This window comes from Phalacrocorax carbo, chromosome Z, assembly GCF_963921805.1.
Source record: "Phalacrocorax carbo chromosome Z, bPhaCar2.1, whole genome shotgun sequence".
NCBI classification, from domain to species: domain Eukaryota; kingdom Metazoa; phylum Chordata; class Aves; order Suliformes; family Phalacrocoracidae; genus Phalacrocorax; species Phalacrocorax carbo.
Window position 1 is genome coordinate 58,277,288 of NC_087548.1, and position 21,290 is coordinate 58,298,577.

Below are 21,290 nucleotides of genomic sequence, written 5' to 3' on the forward strand. Positions count from 1 at the left end.
AAAGCTGTAGGAGAAGACAACAAGCTGACCTTATTCTTTTTCCAATGTTCTACTGCATTATGTGACATTGTTGTTTCTAAGCAAAACTGATAGTTTCAGTGTGTGCTTTAACACCTGGATATTTTGTATTGCAGAGACTTCTTTAGGTAGAGCCAGACCTGGACAGTTTCATATCCCTCACAGCTTAGCTCTGATCCCCGACTTCAGTCAGCTATGTGTTGCAGACAGGGAGAATGGTCGAATTCAGTGCTTCAGGTCAGAGACTGGAGAGTTCATAAGAGAGATCAAGCACAAATCGTTTGGAAGAGAGTTGTTTGCAGTTTCATATGTTCCAGGTAATTTTTTTTCCTGTTCTTCAGACTTCAAGTAGTTGCTTTATGCCAGTATGTCACGGTAAACAGTGTTATTTCATGAAGAGTGCTGTCATGTTATCTTAGGCCAGATATTTGTTCTCTTTCAAAGTAGAGCTGATGTAATGGAAAATTGTAGAGCTATCCTGTTTTCCTGTTTGCGGGATGAGGGAAGCTTACATATAATCTCTGCTTCTGAGAAATGACTGATTATACTCCCTAAATGTGATGTCAACAAGTAGATGATCTTGTTTGCTTCCTAGTGACTGCACGATCAATAATTAGTTAATAATGTTTTTAAATATTCATTTCAAGCTCCACTGAAGAGAGCAAAACAAAGAGCTTCCAAACTACCAAGAAAAGTTTTGGCTTTCATAAAACAAAAATTCTGAAAGCAAACAGTTTGAAAAAGTTGTGGGTTTTAATATCACAATCTGGTTAACCATTACTATATTAAGTTTTTGGATTAGATTTTTCATATTGATTCTGAAGGTGATGGAAATGTCAAGAACTGGACAAGGAATTTTGGCATGTCAGACTCCTGACTCTGTACTTGATATCAAATTTAATATCAGGGTTCTCTCTCTTGCATCTGCCAAGAACATAAGAAATGCTGTACTGGGTGAGATACTTGATACATATAGCCCAGTGCTCTGTCTCCAACGGGCAGCAAGAGAGGCATTTTAAGGAGCATGTGTAAGCCTGGCTGCATTTTATGGTCCATTCCTCTCCTACTCCCCATGCATCCACAAGCGCTTTACTCAAGGGTGTTAGGAGATAGCTCTTGACCTCTTCTTCGTAGTATCTTTCTGTAGACCTTATTGCCCATGAGTTTTCCTAATCCTATTTTGAACTGGCTTGTACTGCCTGCATCCTTGACCTCCTGCAGTTACAGGCTCCAGAAGTTCAGTGCCCGTTTTATTTTTTTAATTTTAAAAAGTGACCTGGTTTCATTGAGTGCTTCTCAGTCCCAGTATTGTGGGAGTTGGGAAATAACCATTCCACACTCCCTGTATCTGCTGCTTCATAGCCTTCTCCTCTGCAAACCAAAGAACCCCATCCACCTTAGTCTCTTCCCATAAGCCATTTAATTCCTTCAACCCCTTGACTATTGTAGTTGCCTTTCTCTTCAAGCATGTTTAACTTCATTAGGACCTTCCTTGAGATGCAGTGAGTTAAAAAAACAGCACTCAATACTCAAGATGTGGGCATGCCAGGTTATTACATAGTGGCAGAATCATCCCTTCCATTCCTAATTCTTTTTCTGATGATGCCCAACATTCTGTTGAAATTTTGACCGTCACTGTACATGGAGCCAAAGATTTCAGGACCTTCCTGTGATGGCTCAGAGATGTCTCTCCTGAGCTGTAGCTGCCAGTTCCACGCTAAACATGATGTGCGCAGGATCTAGATTATTTTTTTGCAGCAGCATCACTCTACATTTGTCTTTGCAGAAGCTCTTCTGCCACCTGTTTGACAACTCACTTATTCTTATAAAAAGTCTTTCCGGACTTTCTCAACGTCATCAAGCTTTTGACTACTCCACAGAAGTCACTACCTTCCTCAGACTGGGAGATGTCACTGTTCACCCCATTCTTCAGGTCACTGATGAAGACAATTTCTCTATCCTGAAAAATTATAAGCTCTGCCCATAAGATCTGCTCTTTGCTTCCTGTTCATTAATGGATGTTTCATTCAGCCCTGTGGCAACTCACATTCTATAATAACCTCTCATGCACAATCTTGTCAGAGGCTTCCTGAAAATCCAATTATGTTTACAGAATCTCCTTTACCTATGGCTGCTTCTCCCCATTCAGGGGTGAGGCATCATTTCCTTTCAGAGAAACCATACCAACTTGTTTAGGACAGGCCACGCTTAAGCATCTTATTCTTTGTTATGGATTCTACCATCTTACTGTGGGTGGAAGCTAGAATTGTTGACGTGTAGTTCCCAGCCACCCTTCTGAGCCCTTCTTGTAGATGGACATTACTTTGGCAGTCTGCTAGTCTTCTGGAGGAGTGGCTGTTTGCACTGCTAGGTTACTCAGCGTGGCTTGAAGTCTGTAATTTCACATTTGAGTTCCTTCTGAACTTGAATGAATGCCGTCCAAACATGGTGAATTATTAACCTCCAACTTGTCGAATACCTTTTGTGTATCTCCTTCCAGTTGAGCTGGCTCCTCTGACCTCTTTGCTATGAAAAAAAAATTGAGTGTCAGAATATTCCCAACGTATTCAACAGAAAAAACTGGCAAAACCTGACCTTCTCCGCCACAGGTCCCTCATCCCTGAATCCGCCTTTCACACCTTTTCCTCTTGTGGTCCCACTGATTCCCTAGCAGACTTTCTGCTTTTGATGCATTTAAAGAACTTCCTGTTATCAGATCAAGCGTCCTTAGCAGAACATTCTTCAGAGTAGTTTTTTTTAACCGTTTCACATTCTTTTTACATTTAAGCAGTCTGTAAAATATTGCCGTGCCTGTTCTTCACATTTGGATGAAGTGTGAATCTCTTAAATGCCAAACTTTCACCTGTTATACTTTAAACTTTCCTCTTGTGTTTTCGTTTGCTGCTGAGTTACCTTTCTGTCTGTCTCTGTCTTCCTCTCAGACAGACTTTTTTCATCTATACTATTACAATTCATCTTCACTATAGTTCACTACGCGTGGGTTGTTAAAGCAAATCTGATGTGGTTGCAGGTGGTCTCCTCTTTGCAGTTAATGGAATGCCTTATCCTGGAGAGGCAGAACCAGTGCAAGGATTTGTGATGAACTTCTCTACTGGAGAAATAATTGATACTTTCACTCCGCTTAGAAAGGTAGAGTATTGCACGGAGTGCCTGGTGCATATAATTACATATATGAGAATGTTGGTAACAGCCTACTTCTACAACTTTCATGAGGCTATTATAGGAAATAAGATGTTTTATAATGTAAGGTATTCAAAAGGAATTCTTTGTGATATTAACTTAATAAAGACACTAGAATTTGTGTACCACATGTAGAAACAAAGAACCATTTGAAAATTGTACTACCCTCAAGATGATTCCTACAGGTATTTAATACCTTCAGTCAGGATAAGCCTACTTTATTGCTGTCAGAGAGTTCTAAAAAGCTAATTTAAAAGAAAAATGAATTACTTGAAATACTCATATATTTAGACGCTATAATATGTCAAAAAATAGGGTATACTCCTAAGCAGAAATAAAATTAAACTGTGTGGTTACATACCTTCTTTACAGAAGATTAGTGTGGAAGTTAAGCCTAAATGTTCATACAGTATGGTACCTAAAAATTATGTTTATTTTTTTAAAAAGTTTCCACATATTGTCTTAGACTAAAGAATGAATGTTAAGATTCCCATTTCTGAGTAACACGTATACTCTGTTATTTGCAGTCCGGTTTTAAATTATATTGGAGTTATTATTTTCTGAGTATGGAAAATAGCTGTATTGCATACATGCTCTGACAAAAACTAAATATGTGGGCTTGAAACCTAGATTCATGATTTTTTAAATAATATATATTTCACAAGGTAAAATTGAATGCAAGAATATAAATATAAATATTACAAATATAAAAATAGTTTAGCATGAATATATCTAATAATCTCCGTGGTGTTATCCCTGGAGAAGGCAAAGATACAACAGAAATGGAATTCCTCTCCCTTTACTTATGTTAGGCTTTCACACCAGCACCTGCTGCGTTTTCCAGTGTAAGGACCAAATACGACCAGTCTCAAGTTCACGGTTAAGAAGGCCTCATGGCTGTGCAGACACTTAAGAGTAATCTGTGACTGCTTATCTTCACAGAACTTTGAGATGCCACATGATGTTGTTGCTTCAGAAGATAAAACAGTATTCATCGGAGATGTTCATGCCAGAGCAGTGTGGAAGTTTGCATCCACAGAAAGTATGTTCTTTATGTTCTTAATGGCAGAACTTCACATTTTGCATCTCCAGATCAGCACCACTTGTCTGGTACCACTGGCAAAGAACCTGGTGGCTTAATGACTATTATTTAATTGCACTACAAGCTCTGCCTGCAGAAGTTGTGTGCTACTCCTCCGTTTTCAGTAAAACACCATTCTTCAGCATTGCTGCATGCTCTGTCACGGGAGAGTCCTGAGCGCGTTAGTTCATTGGTCGCAGGAGGAATCAGAATGCATTTGCCTCATGGTAGATCTATCCCATGTCATGTCAGTACCTGATTTAAAAAAGCATGACTCTAGCACTTCAGTAATTATGATGTATCGCTTGCTGAGAAGTCTAGTGCTTCCTTTGAGATTATCATATAGGAAACTCCTAGGGGCTGTAGTAAAAACTCAAGTCAACTTAGAATTTATATTCATTTCATTGGGAGTATTCATCATTAGAAGATAAATCTAGTATAATTTGAAGTCCTATTTCCATGAAGTGGAAACGCTTCCCAGTTTTAATCTAGTAACCGCCAAGCCAAGGAGCCTGACTTCAGGGAGAGGGACCTGATTAGTCAGACATCAATTTAGTAGGAGTCAGAGAGATATTAGATATTTTACAGGAATAAAAAATATAATCCACTGTTACATTATATTGGATTAAAAATGTATGAGAGAGATAAAGCCTCAAGCTTCAGGGTGTTAGTCAACCAGTAAAAGTCTGCTGTTATAAATGAACTTCTGCCTAAGCCAGTTATTCCATTTCTTTGTTTATAATTCATGGGTTTTCCTTTGGGGCACCTGGTATCAGCTGCTGTTAATAACAGGAAACTGAACCAGGTAAATTGTAATTCTGACTGGATATGGCTTTTTCTGCATATCATAATCTGAACAAGAACACTTCTAGGCTTCTATTCAAAGAAACAAGAGAACAAAAAAATAATGCAATTATTCGTCACCTAGAGGTTAGATGAGGAAAATACTTGTATATCATTTTCTTTTTAGCTTTTGCTGCAGTGTAAAACAGCAGTAGCTAGAGGGCTCTGATTCAGCCAGCCTTTAATCCATTGTGGTTTTGATTGCAATTAACAGTTTTATTTTTGTGGGAATCCCTGAACCTTTACAAGTGCCCCTGAAATCTCTCTGGCATAGGAGTTAATTATTGCAAACATCTTTGATGAATCAAGCTCTTTTTTCTGTGGCCTTCAGAGCTATTGAATGGTTTATATTGACTCTCCTTGGTGAAGTTCAGATGCTGATGGGATTGTTTACTGTAGGATTGTACTTACATTTGAGAAAGCTAGCAGGAAAATGTCACTGAGTATCTTCTGAAATGTCAGTTGTCCTGAAGAATAATTTTGTTTTACAGAAATGGAACATCGGTCAGTTAAAAAGGCTGGTATTGAGGTACAGGAAATAAAAGGTTAGTCTGATTCATAATGGAAATGAAGGAACCAGTATTTTCACATAGACTAGGACTACTTCTGCCAAGTTGAAGGGGAGAAAAGCTACCTAGTTTCACTGTTGTTTCATTTTTCACCATTATTTCATCCAGTGACTATGGATAAAAGAGAGCCAGCATAGGAAGCACTAGAAAGCAGCTTGTAACAGTGTTACCTAGTAGACGTTATTTTACAGCCAATCTAACCATTTCATTTTCAGTGATGACAAGTGCTTCACAGACACTAACATAAAAATTTAACTAGTGGATTAATTCCGTACGACCATCTGCTGTGGTCCAGATTGGTATCTGTGTCAGCTCCCTTAGATGCAGAAATAGCTCTAAAATATAACTGTGATAGTTACTCCCCAGCACCCATCCCCCTGCTCCACAACCCTCAACAACAAAAAAAGGGTTATTTGAAATGGCAGTTGGTTTATCTTTCTGCATAGTCTTTCAGTACACAGCTTTGCCAGTCACACCATATGGCAAAAATTACCATTTTTTTCTATTTAGATTTATTTCCCTGGATTTACTGCTTTTTTTTTATTCTGCATGATAACACTGTATTAGTGTTAAGTGTAAACTGAAGCGTTTACTAATCTTTCATAATAGAATATAATTTTAAGTTTGATACAGAATCAAAATAGAGTTGATTCAGAGTGTTTCTGATGCAGCTGCTTCTTAAGACATGCACTGAAGTCGGACTTTCAGATATAAAGCTAGATGGTTTCGCTCATTAGAAGTTAGCCCTAAGCACGTGATCTTTTATACACATGTAAAAGCATATAGGATTTTATTGAAACTGTTTTTCTGCTTGTAGGTGGAGAGGTAACAAACTAGTCAGGAATGATTGGATGCAGTTTTCAAAAGCTCTCCAGATGCACAGGACCAAAGTTCTTTCACAGGAAAGAAAAAAAAAAACAGAAAATTTAATGCTTTGTCACAAGTTTATTAAAAACAACTTTCAATGCTTTCCTTTTTCTTTATGATGATACAGAATATACTGGATTTCTATACTTCTTGTGGAAGTGTTATTGTCAGAAGGAGATATTTAGTTGATAATACATCACACACCTATTTGCAAAAATAGATCTTTTGGGGATTTCCCTGTATTTTAAAATATAGATACTTTTTAAGACAAAATTCTCTCTGACACCTCTCCTCTCCCCATTCAAGAAATGGGGAGGGCGTGTTTGCTAGTGAGTGATATCGTTCAGACTCTCTCTGCCTTACATGTGGGATACATCACCAAGAGCTGAAAATGTCTCCATAAGTCTTTTTGTCTTTTGTTTCCTTGTTGCTCAACACTTCAGGTATTCTAGCTTGTTCGTTTCTTTAAAGCCTTGTTCTGTGTTGCTTGATGTATATGGATTACATATTGAAATTGTCTTCTTTTTAAAGAATCAGAAACAATTGTAGAAGCCACATCAAGAAACAACCCAGAAACAACAGACCCTCTAAAGAAGCAGGAAAAACAACATTTGGTCCGACAGGCCAGCACTGGAGTTTCCTTTGTTCTTATTACAACTCTTCTAATAATCCCTGTTGTTGTCCTGCTGGCAATTTTAGTATTTATTCGGTGGAGGAAGACAACTGTCTATGGAGGTAACCATAAGTAACTCTAGAGAACAGGATTTTATTATTCCAGTTCAAAACATCACTAAACACTGAGAGATGAGGGTATGAGAAGAGAGGCGTACTGTCCCTTTACCGTTCTGAACAGTTACGGTGATGCTGCATGCAAACTAAGAATCAGCGTGCACACAGCAACTGCATCCCCCTACGCCTTTAGTATTACATCCTAAGCCACCACCTTTTCAGAACATGTATCTAAAAACTTTAATTGGCATCAAGCTGAAAATTGGTATCTCAGAAACAACTAGAATACATTCATGTTATCATTTAGAATGCATAAATTTTAATACTCTGAGCATGGTTTGATTTTTACTTTGGGATATTAAAATTATTGAAAGCAAAGGACTCCATGGGTATTTTCAAGGCATAAGCAAAACGCAAAGAGTTAACATTTACAAGAGAATATGTATTATTGTTCAGTACTACCTTGTGCATTGTGAGTCAGACATGTTTCCATAATGCACCTCCATCCATTGCTGTGAGAGCTGTAATTGGTACTGACAAACTAAGTAATTTTGTCCTTAATTCATACTATTTAATAACATTATTTTTGAGAAACTGGTAGACTGCAGTAGGAGTTTGATCATTACACTTGTTATTTTGTATGGCATAAATAGTTTTATTAAGATATTCTCACCGAGAGAAGAAAATGTACTTGGAATAGACAAATAATACAGCTCTAGCACTGACTAGGACGTACTATGACAGAGTATGTAATTCAGTGACCTAGTATCGCCGTGCAATTGAATTGGATGTACTTTATTTGAAGATTTCAGTGTGCGGCTTCCTGACTCTTTGTGTTCAAACATGTTTAACAAATCAAATGTGCTAACACTCTCGACTACTGCAGTAGTGCCGCTAATGGATATGACCTATAATAGCGTCTTCACCTTCCATTTGGATTCAAGCAGTGCTTGAATTTACTGTGTCAAAGAGCATGATGCAGTTACACTCGTAGAAGTAAAGTTATTGTACAGATTTATGGAAACTGAGGAAAAGACAGTTTGGTCATGGCATTTAATTTTTCTTCAGATGAAGGATGGCAAGAGTTACCAGGGACAAGGATATATTTGTGAGGGGGGACAGAATTTACTCCAAAATACCTGAAGAAATTCACAGATCACTGTCTTCCAGAAAGCCAATCTTCTCTGAAGGGAAGCTATACCATTTCAAATGTGAAGCTGTATTTTGCAGTGTGCTGGAACATAGTTATGCACATTATAAATGACAAGGTTCTTGTCCTTCCTGTAAACTCTTCACAGTAACATAAGTGAACAGTCGAGGGAATGAAATTCTCAGAAATAACTTTTATGTACATCTTCTTAATGGCTGAACTGGCATAAACCGAACATCTGTGGTATGATAGTTTTGTTAGGAATTACCATTTTACCTTAATCACTCAGCTGAAAAGTATCTGGTTTGCCTCTTGGAGCTGCTGAACAATTTGTTGAATGTCTGTGCTTTGTATCTGAAAATACAGATAATTATTTAATAATATAATTTTTTTTTTGTAACTAAGTTTTTAAATCTACTTTATTTTTCAGCTGATGGGGAACACAAACTCGATTCGAGTTCAGGCAGAATTTTAGGCAGACTCAGAGGTAAGTCTAAGTCATTGAAGATCCTTCGAGAACGCAGTAACTGGAGGGGTTTTTCTGTATTTGCTTCTAGCTGAATATCAGATTTGATGGAACTTTCTCAGGAGAGGGATTGGGGTCAAACCTCAGGTGTTTTGTGGAAATGTCTTTTATGACACCTTTCATCCATCATCTGCCCACTGAAGAGGACGTGTCACTACCAGTGGGAGAGCGCTAGCTGTTATAATGAGTTATCTGTGGATCTGGTGAATGAAGTAAAGCACTTAAGGCTAAGGGCAAAGTGGTGAAAACAGAAATAGCCTGCGTAAAGACTTAATGTAACAATGGATGGTGAAAAAAGTACTGAATGAATGAATGTCCTCTCTCCTTCGTAATCTCTACACTTAGCGTTTGTGGTTCACGTGCTGATCTTTAAAAACAGTTTCTGGAAGGACACTTAAAATAATTTCCACTGTACTGTTGAAAAAGTAGGTAGAATTTTATTCCCCCCTGCACAGTAAAGCAAACCTTAAGACAAGCATTTCCTTTCCACAGGGAAAGGCGGTGGTGGCCTTAACCTTGGGAACTTCTTTGCAAGTCACAAAGGCTACAGCCGAAAAGGGTTTGACCGACTGAGCACTGAAGGAAGCGATCAAGAAAAAGATGAAGATGATGGCACAGATTCAGAGGAAGAGTGTTCAGCACCTCCACCCCCACCAGCACCTTCATCATCCTGAAACCAGCCTTTGAGTTCTCCATTACATGATTCAACCCAGAATGTCAGATTCCTTTTCCCTTAAGCACGTTTAAGATTTTGTGTATTTAACTGTAAACTGTACTAGTCTGTGTGGGGCTGTACACTGGTTCCTTTAATTTTTGTTTGGTTTTAGTTCTGTTTTTTAAGTGGAGGAGTGTATGGAAGTTCCATATCAGTGCCGTTGTTTTTTATGTGAACATCTTAATCAAGCAAATAGTCTTCTCATTGCAGCACTGATTTAAAGCAGTAGTATTTTCTCATGTCAATTTGGGGATCTTGTAAATAAGTCTTACTATCTGCTTGTTCAAAGTATTTTTCCCATAACTATTCAGTTGCCAATTTCTGTTTTGTGCCTTTCCTCTTCAATGTCCTTAAACTGTTGCAGTACAGAGAAAATACAGTGCCACAAGAAAATGAAGCTGCTAAATCTTCTTCTATTTTTTTAAAATCACTAACATTATATTGCATTGAAGGAAAGAAAAAAGTCTCTATTTAATTTTTTTCTTCTTCCTAACTTGATGTGTTTCTGGGATGTCTTATTTTTAGATGGTATCACTGTTAGAACACTATTTTCAGAAGCTGAATGTAATTTGTGTAATAAAGTATTCGCAGAGCATTAGCTGTCGGAGTGTACTTTGGAATTTTTGTATTCTTTTAAGTTTTTTGTACACAGCTTTTGTAAAAGTTACACAGACCACTTAATACAGTAAAAATTTTAATGTCTTCTACCAGCAGAGAAAAAGTGCTGTTTTGTAAGAAAGCTGGAAAAATACTTTGCTATGTCACAAGGGTTCTTTTTTTTCTAAAGACTAATAATATACATGCATGTACAGTCAAGCTTAAACATCTGAAGAGGAATTTTACTTGTATAAGAAAACTGCAGGGTATTTACTTTAATAAACCATGGTCACAGCTAAGAGGAAACCTGTGTCTCAACTTAAATATGCAAATTAGTCAGGGTAGGCATCTAATACTACCTAATTTGTAGTACTGATCTTCTTTCTTCTTCACACTTCCTATTTGATTCATACAACAGGAGTCCTCAGTCCCATGATGTGCTCACTCATTGAACAGGAGACTTGCAGAAGACCTGCTAGATAATTATCCTGGCTCTATGAGTCATCTGAAGTGTGAATCATTGTGTGACGTTATCATGATTTATCAGTCTAGTTTGAGGATCAGAGCATGATTAACCTCCTTTTAAAGCCTGTATTATGAGCAGAGTGTACACAGCTGTAATTGCCGCAGATTTTTATGAAACAGCTTTCATTATCGTCATTGCAGGTGTTGTAATAGGCTATTGCTGGTGTTGAGCTTGAAAAATAGGCTTTAGGTTTCTTGTGGCACGGGGTTTTGTAAGGTGTTTTTCGAGGGAATAATAGTGGAGCAAGAGATAAGGTTTCATCCCCCGGCAGGATTTTATAAATCTCCATTTTCTGGAACAAAAACTTAAAATCCTTGACAGGTTGTTTTTTCTCAAGTATAGCAAAATCTGCAGGATAGCTTTATAAAATGCATGCTCAGTTTCATGTGATATGTATTTAGTGCACACTTACAAGTTGCTTCCTTTCCTGCTAATTTCTGTTTTCCTAGTATTACAAGAAAAATTGCTTTTGAAAGCAAGACAGTGTTATTTTTAGCTGTGGCCTTGATCCCCCTGTATATGAATAAAAACAAATAAGGTAGTTGGAAAGGATCTTCTAAAGCTCTCTGCAAAGATGACAAGTCAGTAGTTTATAGGAAGTTTTCAGTGAGAGCAACTAAGGGAGCTGTGGTGGCACTGCTGTCATAGGTGGATATGGCATCGGGTCTAAACCGTCACAGGCTTTTCTCAAAAGCAATGAGTCAGGGTATATTTTTCTAACGTTTGGATACCTCACATTATGTCTATCTGATGTTGGGTGTTCCCTGCTTCCACGGTATTGGGCTGATGAAGATAACATGCAACAGTGTCCCTCCTCCTTTCCTTTAGTTGATCCTTATCTCCAGTTAAAAAAATGCTTTGTTGAGGAGGGGGTAGCTGAACACAGTTTAAGTGCAAGTACAAGCTAAAACAGATTAATTCAGCATTAGTCATAATCTCTGCTCTCTGGAATCCAGAGGTTGGTCTGTACAATAATCCTGGGCTGCATGAAAAGAAGCGTTTCGAGGGAAGTGATTCTCCCCCTCTACTCCGCTCTGGTGAGACCCCACCTGGAGTGCCGCATCCAGCTCTGAGGTCTCCAGCACAAGAAAGACATGGACCTATCAGAGCAGGTCCAGAGGGGGGCCACGAAAATAGTCAGAAGGCTGGAGGGCTGGAGCACCTCTCCTGTGAGGACAGGCTGAGAGTTGGGGTTGTTCAGCCTGGAGAAGGCTCCAGGAGACATTGTTTTGACCTTTCAATACTTAAAGCAGGCTTATAAGAAAGACAGAGAGACTTTACCAAGACCTGTACAGACAGGATAAGGGGCAATGGTTTTAAACTAAAGGGTGGTAGATTTAGACTGGATATTAGGAAGAAATCATTTAGTATGTGGGTGGTGAGACACTGGAACAAGTTGCCCAGAGAAGCAGTGGATGCCCCGTAATTGGCAGTGCTCAAAGTCAGGTTGGAGGGGCTTTGAGCAACAGTGTAGTGGAAGATGTCCCTGCCCATGGCAGGGGGGTTGGCCTAGAAGATCAAGGTTCCTTCCACCCCAAACTTCTGTGATTCGTTGATAACTGCATTGACAGGCAACCAACTACTTTCCAGCAGCAGGCAAACCTCAACACCTCAGACTGCGTTCTCTAATCTCATACAGGTACAACGGCAGAAAATCTGAACCTGTTTGGAGGCGCTGCATCTTATGAAAACAACGGACTTCACACTGCAATAGAAAATTCATTTTAAAAGGGCCTGACTATTTTCATTAAAATTAGGCCAATGACGTAGCTAAGCACCTTTCCCTGCGGTAGTACTGTATTGAGCATCTCCCTGTTTTGCATAGTCTGGCATACTGTAAGTCCTTCAGAGTGATGGGAAGGTGGCTGCTTATCCACTGGTAAGCAGCGTTGGGCGACCTTCAGTAACTGACTGCGCGCCAGCTGCAAGTGGGGGCAGACTGGGGCAACTACAAGCTGCCATGAGGAGGAGGCGCTGAACTGTAACGTGCAGGTCGTCACCCAGGTCACCTGAAGGTGTCCCAATTAAATGAAATTACCATCCCAATTAAGCAGCGGTCCTTGCCACGAGTATCATTAGGTGTAAATTGATTCCTTGGGAAGCATCTTGATTAAGTAGAGTTTTCTAATTAAGCAGCGCATGGTAGTAGTTAATGAGGATTTATAGATTGATGCAGTAAATTGCAACAGCTTCTTGCTTGCCAAAGCTAGATTTATTTATGTTTTATCAGAACTTTTAGGTCAGTAAAGTCCGTCATACTACAGAGAATTAGGATACAGAGAAGGTATAGAGAAGGGACTTCGTTGATTTCTGTCTTGCCATTCAAGCACACATGTGGGAACTTGTTTGAAATTTGCTACGTGTGTATCAGCAATACAAGTTGCGGGGAGCGGATCACTTCTGAGCAATTCAAAAGCATTTTTATTATTTAATTGCATATTAGAATATACTTTTAAAGACTGTATTATGATATAGTGCACAGTTTGTGGGGCTTCAGAACCAAATGTCCAAGTCAATTAAAATTAAGAGCTGAAATTAGGCCACTGTATTTTCTATGCAAAATAAATGCTAGTAAACCCTAGAGTTTTAGCACCCTGAAATGTGAAAATACTTTTTTTCCATTGTGTATTATCAAAATTTGTTAGCAAAACTTTCACTATAACTGCTCTTCAAATTCCAAAACCTGTGAAATATTTAGATTCATCTGTGCAGCTAACCATTACTGGTAGAAGAAAAGAGGGGAGCTACAGTGTAGAGGAGGATTTTAAATCTCCAATGGCAGCTACTTAACACCTGCAAACTTCTTGCTGTTTCTGGGCGTGGTGGCTAGAAAACCTAAAGGAGCATCCAGCTGGCTTTGTTACACACATATTTGGAGAGTCACAAGGGAGAGCTGCATGGGAGTCAACTTGGGAGCTGCACTAGAATTTTTTTAAATTCTAGATCTTGAAGGCATGTTTGCTGAACTCCTTTCTCCAGCTCCTTTCTGCCAATGTTTCTTATTAGTTGCATGGGAACCATGACATCCTTCGAGTGAAGCTCTGTCTGATTTCACTGTACAACTTTAAAAAAAATACACAGATGATGTAGAGGCTTTTTTTTTTTCCCTAGGAACTGTGCAATTTTAAAGATGCAGCGAAGCAATTTGTTCCTAGCAAATAGTCGGTGGTAGCAGTTCAGCAAACTAGGCAAATTATTATTAATTACCAACCACCTTTGTTTTTCAAACCAAAACATATGAGAAATCTAGATCTTTTTATTAGAATTCAAGAATTTTGTCAGAATGTGGATAAGGCAACCCCTGCCCTGGCCATTGTGTTCCTCAATGCTTCGATACCCTCCCCACCATGTTTGCTACTGCTTTCTTCAGCCATGGCACATCCTAAAACTGCAGCTCAAGAGATAATTACTTTAGAAAGGACTGAATCCCACAGTTCTGCCATGTTTCCTTGAGTTGGGCCTCAGATTGCACACACTGTGCCATGTGTAAGGAGCTGGAAGGCTGGCCTTTTCCCAGGCACTTGTTTACGAGGTCCTGCTCACAGCAACCAAGGCTTCATGAGCACTGCGAGGCGCCCATTTCTTCAGAAGCTGTGAAGCTGCACTGGATGTTCGCCACAGTTGGTGGTGATGGTATAAACTACCTAACACACAAGCAGGGCTTTTTGTACTGTAACTTAACGTGAAAGGTCAGTCATGCAGCCTTCAAGTAATGCGGGCCACGTTGCTGTAACCAGGTGATGATGTTGCTGATGAAGCAGCCTGGGATGGAAAGAGGCGGCAGGCAGCAGCCGCGGTGCAGAGGCGGGACGCAGGGGTGCAGGCGCGCTGCCGCGGTGACGGGCCCCCAGCCTGCAGCCACCTGGCCAGGGAGGGACGGACAGGGTTCACATGTGTGCTCCCAAATGAACCCCCAACCTCCAAGGAGTCGAACACATGGAAGGTAAATGAATCTCAAAAACTGCATTTGCCAGTGCAATACCGTAACCTCGCACTAAATCCTGTCCTGTCCCGTTCAGTGTGCGCTCCTTTCCCCAGTCCTCTAGTCCACGGAAGTGATGGGTGATGCCTTTGACTAGCTAACCGTTCAAAATCAGTCCGGTGGGGAACCCATGTATTATTTACTGCATATCACTGAAATTCTGCACAAAATATAGAACTCATTTTCTTGTGGACTTGTCCATTGGGGCTTTCATTGCTATGGCTGCCAGCTTCGTGAAGAGTAATTAATTTTTTTTTTCAGTATATCAGGGAACTGGCACCGTGCTAGTCGCTTTGCGCAGAAGGGGGAAGTGAGGCATAGAGACATTAAAGGCATAAATTGTCAGAAAACATCAACAGATTTTAAGTACTGAATTTGTGAAACCCGATTTACTCCCTTTCAACCTTTCAACCCACCTCTTTAGGTATCACTTTATATGCTCCAGGCACTGCTGCTTGCCACCAGCTGCACCTCGGAATACTCCAGCTCTGCTGATGAAAGCTCAGAGGTTCCTGTGAAGCAGCTGCAAAAGGACCACGTGAGTAACAACTGGTAAATTATGGAACACGAACCATGGCACCAGCAATCTGTAGCAGGGCAGCAGTACCTGGCAGACTGGGGAAGCTGTTGTTTCCTCAGGGTCTTGTGTATTGGCATACCTATTTCTGCTACCAATGCAGCAAGGTTTCTGCAGATCCCTTTGTCACTGTAACCCTTTGCACAGTGTCAGGGTAAAACAGGCTGCACACAACTGCATCCAGGAGGTCTGCGGCGTGAACCCCTCCTCAGAGCCTGTAGTAACACCTACTACAACGGGACAAACAAGCAGGGAGCTCAGGCAACCCGAGTGCACGTGTATTTGCAAGTGTAGTCTTTGTGTGCAAGAAGAGAGGGGGAAAGGAGAACTGGCTGGGGAATGCATCTCACAGGATTAATAACTCCTGAATCAAATGTTTTAAAACTAAGTTACTGTCTGTTTACATCTGGAAGAGCCTTCCTTTTCAAATGAAACATTTATGTGTAATCCTTTCATTCCAAATGCCTAGTTTGATTACCAAAGTTTCCCCAGTAGACCAGCAGGTCTTCTAATATGTGTAGAAGAGCGCAATACCTGCTTCCAGAAGATACTGCTAAATTCTGTTTATTTGTGTCAATTTTAGCCTTCTAATTTAAAAAAGTGTCTTCCTGGGTGACTTCTAACATGGCATTTCCTTCAGCTGAATTCACAGATGGGCATCATACTCTCAGGCCAACAGATGATGACAGCTACTGATGTGCCATGCTGAGTTTCCACCACCTGGTGAGACTCTAGGGGCTTGCGTGTTTTATTTTTAGCTAGTGCAATAAGTTAACTGAAAGCATCCGCTCCATTCCAATGCCAAAAAATAATGTTACATATTTTGAAAATAACAGGAAGGTTATTAAGCAAAGATTTTGACATGTTCATCAGAGTAAGGACATCTGCTGCAAAAGGTCATTGATATGGATGTTGCACCCAAGCAAAGGAAACTTACCTGGTTCTCAAAATGTGGTTATTTCCAGAAGACTGAACGGCTTGTTGTGAACAGCAAATCATGATTCGTTAGTGCCCTCCAGCACAGGACATTCAGTTCTAGGGAGAAGAGCGAAAACGTTTTAAAACATCTTCCTTTCCAGCTACAGCACACTAACACAAAACAGTCAAACACAACACAGAAGTTCAGAAAGTATTCAAACAAGGGAGGAGTGGTTTTCATTCTACAGTAAAGCACTGTGAACATTTCACAGAATCACACATTGGAAGGAACCTCAGGGATCATCTAGTCCAACCTTTCTAGGAAGAGCGCAGTCTACACAAGATGGCCCAGCACCCTGCCCAGGTGACTCTTGAAGTTGTCCAACGTGGCCGAGTCAACCACTTCCCTGGGGAGAGTATTCCAATGGTTGACTCTCCTCACTGTGAAAAACTTCCCCCTCATGTCAAATTGGAATCTCCCCAAGAGCAACTTGTGTCCATTCCCCCTTGTCCTCTCCATGTGACTCCTTGTAAAAAGGGAATCTCCATCTTCTCTGTAGCTACCCGTTAAGTACTGGTACATGGGGATGAGATCCCCTCTAAGCCTCCTTTTCTCAAGGCGGAACAAACCCAGTTCTCCCAGCCTATCCTCATATGGCAGCTTCCCAGTCCTTTGGTCATCTTGGTGGCCCTTCTCTGGACCCCTTCCAGCCTGTCCACATCCTTTTTGCAGAGCGGGGACCAGAACTGTACACAGGACTCCAGGTGTGGCCTGACAAGCACCGAGTAGAGTGGGATAATGACTTCTTTCTCTCTGCTGGCGATGCCCTTTTTGATGTAACCCAGCATCCTGTTGGCCTTCTTGGCCGCAGCAGCAGCACACTGTTCGCTCATGTTGAGCTTCCTGTCCACCAGGACCCCCAGGTCCCTTTCCACAGAGCTGCTCTCCAGCCAGGTGCATCCCAGTCTGTGCTGGACTCCTGGATTATGTTTTCCCAGGTGCATGACCTTACACTGCTACTTGATGGACTTCATAAGGTTCCTGTTGGCCCACTCTTCCAGCCCATCCAGATCTCCCTGCAGAGCAGCTCTCCCGTCTGGAGTGCCTGCTTCCCCACTCAGTTTGGTGTTATCTGCAAACTTCATCAGGCAACACTTGATGCCGTTATCCAAATCACTTATAAAGCTGTTGAATAACATTGGGCCCAATATCGATCCCTGGGGGACCCCACCTGTGACAGGTTGCCACTTGGAAAAGGAGCCATTTATCACCACCCTTTGGGTGCGGCCTGTCAGCCAGTTCCCCACCCACTGCACAGACCACTTGTCTAGGCCATAACACATTAATTTCTCCAGCAGGAGACTGTGGGGGACCGTATCAAAGGCCTTGGAGAAGTCCAGGTAGACAACGTCCACAGCCTACACCATGTCAACCAGGCTAGTCACTTTGTCATAGAAGGCCACCAGGTTTGTCAAGCACAATCTGATCTTAGTGAAGCCATGTTGGCTTTTCCCAATCACGTGTTTCATTTGACTTGTGGTGGCCCCCAGGAGGATTTGTTCCGTATCTTTCCCAGGGATTGAGGTAAGGCTGATGGGCCTATAGTTACCCGGATCCTCCCTCAAGCCTTTCTTGTAGATAGGGGTAACATTTGCCTTCCTCCAGTCCTCTGGGACATCCCCCGTTCTCCATGACGTCTCAAAGATTATGGAGAGTGGCCTTGCAATGATATCAGCCAGCTCTTTCAACACCCTCGGGTGGATGGCGTCAGGGCCCATTGATTTGTGGGGGTCAAGCTCCTGTAATAATTCATGTACTAACTCTTCCTTCACTGATGGTGGGTCAGTGTTTGGATCAACCAGCAATTTCATTCCCAAACAAAGCCTGGGACCCAACAGTGTTGGTAAAGAAAGAGCTGAAGAAAGTGTTGAGGATCTCTGCCTTTTCAGCATTGCTGGTGACTGACTCCCCTATTCTGTTTAACAGTGGGCCTAGGTTTTCCTTCTGTTTCTGCTTACGGTTGACATACCTGAAGAAACCTTTCCTGTTATTTTTTATGTCTACAGCCAGTTTCGATTAAAATTGGGCTTTTGCTTTTCTAACTGTGTCTCCGCACTCTCTGGCAATGCCCTTGTGGTTCTCAAAAGATAATCCTCCACTTCTCCATCTCTGGTGTGCTTCCCTTTTGGATTTGAGTAGACCCAGGAGGTCATGGTTGAGCCATGGGGGCCTCTGGCTCTGCTTACTTCCCTTTCCTTTGTAGGGGATAAACTGGCTTTGTGCTTCCCATAGAGAGTTCTTTAAGGATTCCCAGCACTCACTAGCTCCTTTGTCTTCCATGGAAGCTTCCTAAGGAATCCCTCCCAGCTGGGGTCTAAGCGAGCTGAAGTTTGCTCTTCTAAAATCCAGAACCCTTGTCTTAGAAGTGACCTTCAGCACACTCAGCAGGATCCCAAACTCCACAATATTGTGATCACTGCAGCCAAGGCTATCACTAACCGAGATATTACAAAGCAGGTTTTCTCAGTTTGTGAACAGCAAGTCCATCAGCGCCTCATTCCTGGTTGGCACATCTAACATTTGTATGAGGAAGCAGTCCTCTATGCATTCCAGGAACTTGGCGGATGACATGTGAGCTGCCGAATTGTTCTTCCAGCAGATGTCTGGGTAGTTGAAGTCACCCATAAGGAGCAGGTTCTGTTGGCCAGAAGCTTGCTTTAGTGCCCCCAGTATCGCTTCATCGGCATTGTCATCGTGGTTAGGAGGTTGGTAGCAGATGCCCACTGTGAGGTCCTGCTTGGATATGACCCCTGACTTTATCCCAGAGGCATTTGACAGGGCAGTCGCAATCACCATAGTTGACTTCGATACATTCAAGGTGTTCCTTGATGTAGAGTGCAACTCCTCCACCTCTTCTACCCTGCCTGTGTTTACGATAGAGCCTGTAACTGTCCATTGTGATCCCCCAGTCATTTGAGTTGTCCCACCACGTTTCAGTTGCTCCTATGATGTCATACCCTTTTGAGGGGGCACAGGGCTCCAGTTCCTCCTGTTTGTTTCCATTTGTACAGTCTTTTCACTAGCAGATTATTTTATAGTGTTTTTCATCAAACTCCGAGCTGGTAGTCAGCACTACTGGCCAACGCAAATGATAAACATTCATAGTTCTGTGCTGCGAGGTATGAGTAAATTTACACTTTTTCTCTCATGCTGTACACCCTTCTACTCCTCTGTACAACTTCCTGCGAGGGGGCATAAACTCTGTGAGAAAAAAGCATTTCTAAGAATTCTCTTATGAAATAGTCTTTGCTATTGTCCTATCATAAACCATATCTGTGTACTGACTGACATAGTGCATTTACCCAAGTTGGTTAAAATACAAACCAAGAGTAGGCAACTCACTGACTGCGGTCACAAGCATACACAGAACAGCCCTTCGCCATGGCAAAGCTGTGAGGGGTTTCTCTGAGCTTCCCCAGCATGCTGCTCACAAAGCCTCAGGTTTCCTGGTGGTTTTTTTTCACCGTTTCACAATGTATCTAACATAACTAAACCAAAACCAGCTGATGTCCCTTCAGCCAATAAGCACAGTGGTAGAAACAAAGGTACATACTGAGAAGGCAGGGGTGGCTTAAAACGCCTGGGCCTCTGTTAAGCATTAACATAGGAACAATTTAGGCTGCCACACCATGATCACGACACAAACCTCGGGTGACCATGGCACACAGCACCCAGATTACTGACTTTAAATTACTATTCCAGCGAAAAAATACCGTATGACCACAGTGCTCATTACCGGGGAAAAAAAATTACATCAAAGTAAGACCACTGTTCATAATTACCGATTATATCATATTTACCTGTTTTTTCTTCTACTGTAACTAGTTTGACAGGATTTCCTAGCATTTTTTCTTTTTCAGACAAGACAAATGTATTTCACCAAGCCCGCTTTCTTTGCTTTCTTGACTGCACTAGACTGATGACTACAGAGGTCAGCTGTCCTCAGAGGACAGCACAGCGTGGGGTAACAGCAGCTAACACGGAGATGGGCTTTTCAGCTTGTGTATGTTTGCCAGTGCCCACACAAGGCCTGTTCGTCTCCAAGAGCTCCATGGAGGAGCCTGTTAGGCCAGCATCCCCAGCTGCCTCCCAGTACCCTCTTTCTGAAACAGTCTCAGTGGAAAAAAAGTATATATGGACTTTACATAAATAGGACTAGATTTTCAGAGGACACAAAATACTTTGGGTATGAAGTATTTCTTCATTTGAATTTTGAGATAGCATCCTGTCATTGTGCTGAGCTGCTCTTACAGAGCTGTGGCCCATGATATCAAAGACATACTGTACATTAGGTACAAATTTCTGCATAAGTACAGTACCTAATCAGCCTTGAGGACCAAATGTTGTTACCTAAGATTAACTGAAAACTCTTAATGAGTTGTACTTTCTTCCACCTGTGTTTTAAGTCACATGACATTCAGCCACAGAGATGAGCAGGAACGCACACACTGAGACAGCAAGATAAGCAAATCTTCCACAGTATCAGAGAGAAGCTGCTGACTTTCTAAATGCAGTTCTCTGCTATTTTTCTCCCTCTTCATGTCAGTCCCCTATAAAAAGAACTGACTTGCTCTCATCAGTTTTCCACATGAAATAATTCCTGTTCAGCTGACTTCAAAATACAGGCTTCTTGGCAGAAAGTAATTAATTGGCAGACCAGTAATTAACTTACTCAAGAAATTCAGAGGGTAACACCAGTGCTTCACCTTCCACTGCCAGTGGTCTAGGAAAATCTCCAAACCTGTACTGGCTCTGGGGAGATGTAACCATAAATGAAACAAGATGTTTGTAAAGAAAGCACAAATGAATAGTGAATGCGCTTAAGATTTTGACACACCTAAGAAATTAAAAAAATTGCTCATGCTAGCAGGGTTTTCATGAGTGGGGAGCACCTAAAGGCCTCGTTTCATATGCAAAGCATTACACACAC

The 21,290-nt window shown here is 41.3% G+C and overlaps 1 protein-coding gene and 1 long non-coding RNA gene across 7 annotated transcripts in view; one reads left to right on the top strand and one right to left on the bottom strand.

Moving 5' to 3' along the window:
- Positions 1 to 10,297, top strand: part of PAM (peptidylglycine alpha-amidating monooxygenase) — a 150,350-nt gene extending 140,053 nt beyond the window's left edge. For 4 of the 5 annotated variants that reach the window (XM_064439408.1, XM_064439409.1, XM_064439411.1 and 1 more), the window contains 7 exons: positions 135 to 335; positions 3,050 to 3,168; positions 4,162 to 4,261; positions 5,635 to 5,688; positions 7,111 to 7,314; positions 8,889 to 8,945; positions 9,477 to 10,297. In XM_064439408.1, the coding sequence (XP_064295478.1) occupies positions 135 to 335; positions 3,050 to 3,168; positions 4,162 to 4,261; positions 5,635 to 5,688; positions 7,111 to 7,314; positions 8,889 to 8,945; positions 9,477 to 9,658 (917 nt within the window). In that variant the 3' untranslated portion in view covers positions 9,659 to 10,297. The remainder of the gene's footprint in view (positions 1 to 134; positions 336 to 3,049; positions 3,169 to 4,161; positions 4,262 to 5,634; positions 5,689 to 7,110; positions 7,315 to 8,888; positions 8,946 to 9,476) is intronic. The other variant, XM_064439410.1, reaches the window with a different exon arrangement.
- LOC135310660 (uncharacterized) lies at positions 7,312 to 16,968 on the bottom strand. 2 transcript variants are annotated; one of them, XR_010370757.1, is made up of 3 exons: positions 16,319 to 16,968; positions 14,505 to 14,684; positions 7,312 to 8,812 (listed from the first exon to the last, which is right to left on the bottom strand). It is a non-coding gene; the product is annotated as an uncharacterized LOC135310660 (long non-coding RNA). The 2 variants fall into 2 exon arrangements; XR_010370758.1 differs by having other exon boundaries at positions 14,505 to 14,740.
- Between the last annotated feature and the right edge of the window lie 4,322 nt (positions 16,969 to 21,290).